Source organism: Rhynchophorus ferrugineus, unplaced genomic scaffold, assembly GCF_030347505.1.
Source record: "Rhynchophorus ferrugineus isolate W39M unplaced genomic scaffold, kcgeb_rfMv2 rfM7, whole genome shotgun sequence".
NCBI classification, from domain to species: Eukaryota; Metazoa; Arthropoda; class Insecta; order Coleoptera; family Curculionidae; genus Rhynchophorus; species Rhynchophorus ferrugineus.
The window spans coordinates 14687613-14696857 of record NW_027472586.1 but is presented as its reverse complement, the minus strand read 5'-3'; the positions used below and the strand labels follow the sequence as shown (position 1 = coordinate 14696857).

Below are 9245 nucleotides of genomic sequence, written 5' to 3'. Positions count from 1 at the left end.
TTGCTTGTGTATACATAGCAAGTACTACATAAAAGTGGTAATAAATTAATTCGTTAAAATTGGTTAAAAATTTAGTAAGTTGTTTGGTAGCTCTAATTGATAACTCTAAAGTCGACTCACAAATTTGGATTTAGAAATAAATGCTGTACAATTGATCAGGTACACCGTGTTACGGAAGCAGTTGGAAAAAAATTTAAAAAAAGCAAACTTATTTAGCTAAATTTCTAGATAAAGCCCAAGCCTGATAAAACATGATTCCAGGTCCTCGAATACAATGGTTGATAAGAAAATTACCTAGCTAGATGGGCCAGCTTCTCAAATTACACATTTCTAATTGTCACTTTAGAATAAGATTTGGAGTAGAATATTCGGATTTGAAATCCATTTATGCGGGTGTACCACAAACAAGCGTTTATACCAATATTATATTTACTTTATACCAGTGATATGTCTAAATATAAAAGAAAACAACGGTCATATTTGATGATGATACTGCACTATTTTTTTTTGAATATATTCCTTTGTTCAGTCTCCATTTTACTAACGGGGGTTTATGTGGACTGGACCTACAGTTTAACGTGGGTTCCGATCCACGGTTCTCGGCATTAAGCTTACCGACTGGTCAGCGACCAACCTAAAATCCATCCCAGAAGACATTCCGTCTTACCTACTTTTTTTTGTTTACTGGCGTGATTGGGATGTTTATTCCTTGTCTCATTTTCCAATGTTGCCTATAAAGACTTTTAAAATTACAATCAAAAACATAAAGTACATTCATGCCACAGCAGGATTCGAATCCTTTATTATAAAACAGAAGGAGGTCCGTACTGTTGCCTTAACAATTGCGCCACAAAGCCGGCATAATGCACTATTAGATACAAATAGAAAATTTGGGGAAACTATAATTAGAATATAAACCCTACATATATGTGGATTTTACTCTACAAAAGCTGATTACCTATTAATTACCTGAATGCTCAACAACGACGCTCGACTAGAAAGAGGATGTTAAGAAGAAACGAACAGAACTGCATGAGACTAAGAAACAATTTTAGTAGTTTTAGTAGTTTGGAAGAGAAGCTAAATTATCACTTTACAATAAATTTATAAAATGTAATTATAATTATGTTTATAAAATTCAAATACGTATGCTCTATTAAAGATCTAAGGGTATCAACACCAGCACGAGATTGCACGAACTTCAAAAGGGCTATAACTGTTCGACGACAGTGGACCTATCTGGACGTTGAATAGACAACAATCCGTTAAATTAGTGTAGTTCAGCTATTTTTAAAAATTATGCCGTGTTTTAAAGTTATTTGGAGTGAACGAGTTGGAGCACATTTATCAAACGCTAATTAAGTTCGGATCTGAAATTGTAGATTTAAACTTCGAAGTGAATAACTAGCTGTAATATATGTGCCATGTTTTTTTTAATAATCTATATAAATTAGTCGATTATAACTGTTACAATGTATGTCGAGGTGTTTACTTCAATTCATAATATTGTTACATTGTCGCTTTCAGTGATAAAAATTATATTTGTTTAGTTTGTTAATTATCGATAACAGACCATATAAAATATCATTTCCCTTGTTCAGTTATGTATCAGTGCCTTTGTACTAGCAAGATGAAACTAATCGTTTTCTTAGCTTTTGCTTCCCTGGCTCGAGGCATCCTGCACTATCCCTTATGGACTGGAGTTGGGTCAACTTACAATACCGACGTGATTCTTCCACGGATATCATCTAAACAACTATTTCCATTGATGTTTACTCAGAAGGCACCCGTAGCTGAAGGTACTGCTAGAGATATCGTGTGGACCCTCGGCGCAAAACGAAATACAGATATCGAGAATGCCGTACGTCATTTGGAGAGAGAACAGAGCCTTGCTGTGGACACTAATAACTTCAAGACAGCAGATGCCTTGGGCGTAGTGAAACACGAACTGAGAGATAAACAGGGAAATTTAGGTTTTGGTAAAATAAAACGCGTAGAACAGCTTAAGGACACCTTGGAGGCAGCTATCGAAGCTCAGTTGATCAGTAACGACGTGGATCGCTTAGTAGGACACTTTAGTAAGACCGCTGATCAGGACAATGAAGTTTTCGAGGCCAGAATTAAAAAACTCGTCGACAAGTGCACCATAGTTGATATAGAAACGTAAGTTTTATTTGTTGATTGTTGTCATATATAAAACTAACATGGTTACAGAGAACTTATAAAACAGCAGAAAATCATCCATCAACTGGTTGAACAGGAACATTTTCTGGAGCAACAAAAACAACAGCTGGAAGGTCAAAAAGCAATCGTCGTCAAGACCTCCAACATCGTACCCGTGGAGAAACTGACGTTGGCCGAGGAGAAGATCAAGGAGGAGCAAAGATGTTTGGTCAGCGAGAAATACGCACGGTTTCTCGTCGTTAAGATTCTCAGAGTGAAGTTGCTCCAGGAAGAAGATAAGTTGATGGGAGACTCCTTCTTAAAAAATGCCAGAGAAGATGCGGCCGAAGAAGGGCGAGATGTTGGGCTGAATATTTTTCCAGGAGCGGGTAAATTTTTCTATGGATACCAAAAAATTTGCCCCAATGGGTTCGGCTTTTGTTGATCAAAAAATTGTAATTTGATAAAACAAATAAACAAGATTTAAGATAAATAATGTTTTTTTTTCTATAATTTTATTTCTTAATTCCTTTAATAATACAAATCGTCAGCAAGATACCAATTATTTTGTTTCGATATTAATGTTAAATATTTTTCTTTTCTAATTCATGAAGGACCAAAATGTATATGAAGTTGTGTTCTCCTGCTTATATTGGAGAACTGCCGTTGGAGCCCTCAAACGTGAATGTTGCTGCATTGTAACGTGGTGGGCATATAATATTTTCCAAGAACCTAGAACCTTACACCTTACCTTACCACATCATTTACATTTGCGTTTACAAATGCTACCAGTAATACACATAAATACTGAGAAGTTTTTTCCACAAGCTTCGGGTAAGGTGGCGGTAATAGAAAACGTTCCAAAAAAGCTTTCTTAGCCTGAATTTCCATCTGAAAATTTTGGAAGATTTATTTGCTGATTTCGATTGAATTTAGAGAGAGGTGGGCCCGTGAAGGGATATTAATTTGGATATGAGGATGGATTAGTCTGCGGCGCGAGAACGCCTCCGACAAAGATCTGATGTAGTAGTTTTCGGATAGAGCTGAGGTTGAGTGGAATTTGAGATACCAGGATCGTATGAACCGTCTTACCTCTAGCAAGTCGGTTTCCCTATGAGTTTGTGTTTTTTTACAAATCATGGTGCGTTCAGAGTTTTCTTGAGAATTTTGTTTCGTACTACTTTAAGTTTGTCCACCTCTTCCGGCCCGACGAACTGGTAGGGTGAACTTGTAGAACAAAACTTTAATTATTGGAGACAATTTACTTTTTCTATAGATGAGAGGATTTAGCACGGTGGCGACGCCAAAAGTCTATGGCTATGGAGATAGTTTTATTGATTTGTGTTAACCAGGCAGTTGAAAATGAAGCTAAGGTAGGTGGATTTTCTTCGAAATGATATTGAAACATTTTCCACTCTCAAATAGTTGGCGGCGATATCTCTCTGATTATGAAAAATTATTGCTTGAATTTTCTGGTTGATTTGCAACCTCCAGAAGGAACACTGGATCGTGGCATTTAACTGATTTTGTAGTTTCCTCTGAGCAGCGTCTGCGGAACGAGCACTAGTGAAGTAATCTGTGTCATCCGCCTATTGGGCGTTGAATAGTACTGGGACTAGGGGGGAACCTTGGGGGATACCTGCTTGGATTGTTTTTGTGCTGGAAAGTGATTTACCGATGTTGACCTGAAATGACATGTCCGATAAAAAAGACAGTAGAATTATCAGATATACGGATATACCTACTTAGATGGCTTTGGTATATTAGGTCTAACCTTGGCAAAAGCTTTTGTAAGATCTAGAAAGACCGTGCAGACTTTATATTTTTATTATTCATTACGAAGTGGATTTCTGTCGCCAACCTAGAGGCCTGATGAATGCATGAACCCGTGTTGTTCATCCAGAACTATATGGTTCTGCTCTGGGAACCGATTGTGCGCGAATGGAATAGCTCTTTCAGCAATCTTGGTCATTGAACTGCGCAGGATGATTGGCCTGTAGTCAGATTGGCGTGTTTTTAACATTTTTTTACAAGATTTTTGTGTGTTGCGGCCGTATGATCGCATTTATTAGCGTTGAGAACTATCGATTGAAAATAATAGAAACCACCGATAGCAAAAAAACGAGCGACTGAAAATGGTAATTACTATTTCAGTCAAATGCCTAGTTCGACTATTTTTCTATTCGTGATAACAGGCGGAGATGTACGAATTCATTTCCGTAATAATTTTGAGGGAAGAAAGGACGGAGATAATTGTTTGATTGTCTATGCTGTACAGATCAGTTAATTTTAAATAATTTTTAACTGGCAAGTGACAGTTTGAAGAAAAATGGTTCCCAATTATATTTAATTGTATTTTAATATTCGGAAAGTAACAGTGACATTGTATAATAAATATAATTGGTTTATTTCTAAGCCATTTCAACATGTATTTAATAATTTTTTTAACTGGAAAAGGAAAGATATAATTGTTGTAATTTATTAGCATCAAAATAACATTTTAATTTTGAATGATGTAAAATTAGTTTCATATTTTATATATTTGACTTGATTGTAAAGAGGAATGGAATAATAACTACTAAATATTTGTATCGTATCATTTCAATCAATATTTATCAACTATTTAAACAAAACTCAATAGTTGCCAAGATAACATAAATGCAGTCAAAATTATTTTTCTATTTGTCAATAAAATGATCTTTTTACCTTATTAAATTAATAAATAACCTTTAAAAATAGAGTTGCAAAGTGCTGCTATATTAATGTTCATTCTATTATTATTTACAATCATACTACATACACAACATAAAACCATATATAGTACGTATAAATTAGCGTTGAGAACTTTCAACTGAAATTGACTATTGACTATTTTAGTCGCTATTTTTGGTTCGACTGATTTTACTACTTTTTACTAGTTACTGTTTCAATCGATTACTTCCAGTCCCTATTTTGGGCCCGCCTGATTTACTGTCGACTGTTTCAATCGTGTACTTTTAGTTACTGCTTTCGGTTTGCTAGTTTCATTCGATTGATTTTGAACATTCTGGCTCTGTCGTCCTAGCACCGATCATTACAAAAATGTGCCGAATTTAGACTTACATATACTTAAACGTAATATATATAGTTTTATGATTTTTTTAGTAGTTCTTGTATTATATATTAATATAGCAGCATTTTGAAAGTTATGTTTTAAGATTAGTAATGTAATAAGGCAAGAAGATTGAAATTGTGAAGTAATTTTGACTGTTTCTATGACAATAATAGGTAATATTTTTTCTTGATTTACTTCTTCGTTACGATTTAACTCTCTCGAATTTTGTTCAAGTGATTTGATTGTCAAAAGTCCTTTCCTTAAATCTTGAAAACTAACTTTAGATTCGAAGGGTTCTAGAAATTGCATCGATTCGAAGTATAAAGGTGATAAAACTATATTAAGTATTTATACTAAATACATTTTCTGATAGGAAAACTCTTGTTTAATATTCAACAATTTATTTTATTGGCTATTAAAACAATACAAGAAAATAATGATGGTCGCGACACTTTATGGTTAAGATTTATTTTATCAGCAGGCAAGACAATATTAATCGAAAAGTTCTATGGTTTGAGAATATTTTGATAAAGAATCCTCAACTTTTACTGTCTGTAATTAGATGTCATCAATAACAGAAAATCCCTTTAGATTATGGATTTAAAAAGTCAGTATTTGGTATTACAAATAATGCTGAGGGGATACAAGAAATTATCACAAAAGAGTCATATTCCATTCTAACTTCAAAATATACAAATACAGTACTACAACTTGAAATTCAAGACACAAATACTGACGAAGAATGTATTACATCTGAAGACATTTTGGTAAAAAATTAGCTAGAACGAAAGAAGTAATTACATCAGGTACTACAATAACTTTACAAATTAATTTAATGGGCGTTTAGAAAACACATCAGTTTTTGGGAAGCTCATAAAATGTTATTACTTGAGTTAAGTCAGTTACATTTAAAATATTCCTCTATACCCACTACATCTATCCCTTCAGAAGGAGTTTTTCTCAAAATCTGGCCAAATTATTATCAATCGAAGAAATTGCATCATGGGAAAAATGCTGAACTGATTATATTTTTGACTAGTGATTAAAAAATATTTCCGTTCAATAATAATGCGACATTTATTTTATTTAAAAAGGATCTGGTAGTTATTATGCGATAATTTTTCGTTTTGTCATTTAATAGTTTTTTTATGATTAGGTATATGTTTAATTTTAGTATTTATGGTTATTGCACACCTTCAGTTTTTAGGTTTTGTTTAAGTTCTATTGTATTATCTATATTTATTATTTAAAATAGCAATTAACATATTATTAAATTACGATAAAACATTTGTGGGGTTATTATTTCACTCCCTTTTTCAGATCCACAGAACATTCAAATATAAAAGTAATTTTACTTTCTTTAAAATGAAATTATTCATTGGATTGTAATATTCAGTACTTATTTCTTTCGTTTTCGTTTTTAAAGTTAGTATGTGAAGGAATATATACATCTCCATCTCGCTTATACTACCGTAGAAAAAAATAATCACTTTCAAAATAAACTTGTCCAAGCAATGATATATATATATATATATATATATATATATATATCTCCGTCCTTTCCTCTATCACAACTTATACAGGAAAGAATTTGTATATCTTCGTCTGACAACACGAATAAAAAAAAACAGTCGAACTCTGCTTTTTTGAACTATCAACTGAAAGCGACTCTGTATCTTGTAATTGACTATTTTTTACTATCGACTGTTTCAGTCACTTTTGTCGATCCTAGTTGTGTACTTTCAGTTACTATTTTTAGATCTACTAGTAGTCAATTACTACATACATAGTCGCTCTCAGTCGATAGTTCAAAAATGCTAGAATTTATGATTTTAGTCAATTCGGCGGGTTGCCTATGTGGGAGCTTCTTGATCTGGAATACTGAAATTTCGTTGTATCCAGGTGTCTTGTTTTATTTGAGATTGCTGAATATTTTCTCTCGATTTTTTGGGGAGACTAAATTATTTTATAGGAAGTTTGGAGGAACTATTTTTCCTAGATTATTAGCCTCTCTGATAATAAATTTGTTTCTAATGGCGCCGCTGTCTTTTTTATAAGGTAGGCACTCCATTTTTTTCCGAATGACTCGGCCAGGAGCTCGGCTTTTTCGCTGTCACAAACCGCGAAGCTACCTGAATCTTCAGATTTCCGTTGGGAAATGTCTTTTTTCACCTTCCCTGCTAGGCTTTTTGAGATTCTGCAGATGTCCGATAATCAATAATAAAAAGTCTTAAACTGTTCTTTTTTTTTCATTAGTTTCAACAACTATTGCAATTTATATCATTATTCATAGGTCAGTTTATTGATCAGTCATTATTTTATATAATACTTGAAATGGTTGACATTTTAAATACATTCTATGAAATGCTATTCATTCAGACCTATAACCTATCGAATAAAATTGTCAACAAAATTAATGAAGTCCAAACGTCGCAATGTTGCCGCATCAGCTTTTGTTTATTTTGGCCTTGACATAACAATATTTTAATGAAACAAAAATATTTTTTTAGTTCTGGCTTAAACCCAAACGGTGGAATGGATGACGCATACCTGGTCGCGAAGACTTGCCCTGGAGTGACTAGTTGGACTGGGTTATGTGGGACTGCCTTTGGGCTTACGGGCTTACCAATACGCTAAAGTAGAACCACCTCACAGTTGCAACCTGTGGTTCGCTACTGCTACTACATTAAATTTGGGTATATGGCATCCGCCAACCGGGTAGCAGTTATTGGGCTCGAGGACCCGACAAAAAACAGATAGTGAAAGTAATTATGGATTCGCGAACTTGAGTTAACACACGACTGATTGCAGTCGTATGGGGGCCAAAGTTTTCACAGCAGCCACGGATGATATCATTTTAGCCTGGAAAACCTTCCACATCACCTATGGGGTATAGTTTTAGGTGCGTTTTTATGTAGTTCACAATTGTATATTAAATTAATGTATAATGTATTATTAAAAAGCATATTTAGTTTTTTTAAATATCTTTTAGAGTCTCCTCTCTCTTAGAGACTCTGTTTAATGTGGGCTCCGAATCATGGTCTTCCGCATTAAAACTAACGACCGACGAGTAATTAATTTGTAAAGCATCCCAGAAGACATCCAGTCTTACCCAGCTTGTTTACCGGTACGATTGGGATGTTTATTCCTTTTCGGATTTGTGTTGCTTGATAGGCATCCACTGTTACCTATAAATACTTTTAAAATTACAATCAAAAACATAAAGTACACTTATGCCACAGCAGGATCCGAACCCTTTACTATAACAGTAAGAGGTCCGACCTGTCGCTTTATTAGCTACAAGTGACAATTATGGGGAAACTATAATTAGAATATAAACCCTACACATATGTGGATTTTAAACTACAAAAAATTTAGTATTACCTATTAATTACCAGAATGCTCAATAACGAAGCTGAACTGGAAAGAGCATGTTAAGAAGAATCGAGTAGAACTGTATGAGACTATGAAAAAATTGTTGTAGTTGCTTGAATGTAGTTGCTTGAAAGACAATCCAAATTATCACTTCACAACAAATTTTTATTATATAAACAAATTTTGAAGCGAGTGTGGGCCTGTTCGGGATATCATAGATATAAATTAATAAAATGGTTTATAATTATGTTTATAAAATTCTAATACGTATTTTTTATTAAAGATCTAAGGATGTCAGTGGGTAATAAAAACTGTTTTCGAAGAAACACCAACACGAGATTTGGTGAACAGCAGTGGACCTACCCTGAGGTTGAAGAGACAACAGTCCGTTAAATTAGTATAGTTATATTAGCTACATGTAGAAATAATGACGTGTTTTAAACTTATTTGGAGTGCACCAGTGGAAAGTATCTATCAAACGTTAATTAAATTCAGATCTTAAATTGTAGATCTAGACTTTGAAGTGAATAACTAGCTGTAATATATATTCCATGTTTTTTTAATAATCTATATAAATTAGTAGATTATAGCTGTTACAATGTATGTAAAGGTG

At 33.7% G+C, this 9245-nt stretch overlaps 1 protein-coding gene across 1 annotated transcript; it reads left to right on the top strand.

The window, feature by feature from the left end:
• Positions 1-1604: 1604 nt before the first annotated feature.
• Positions 1605-2659, top strand: LOC143200003 (uncharacterized). Its single transcript, XM_076410232.1, has 2 exons — positions 1605-2163; positions 2215-2659. Exons 1-2 carry the CDS (start codon positions 1631-1633, stop codon positions 2606-2608), a joined length of 927 nt encoding a protein of 308 aa, XP_076266347.1. The 5' UTR covers positions 1605-1630; the 3' UTR covers positions 2609-2659.
• The last annotated feature ends 6586 nt before the right edge of the window (positions 2660-9245 follow it).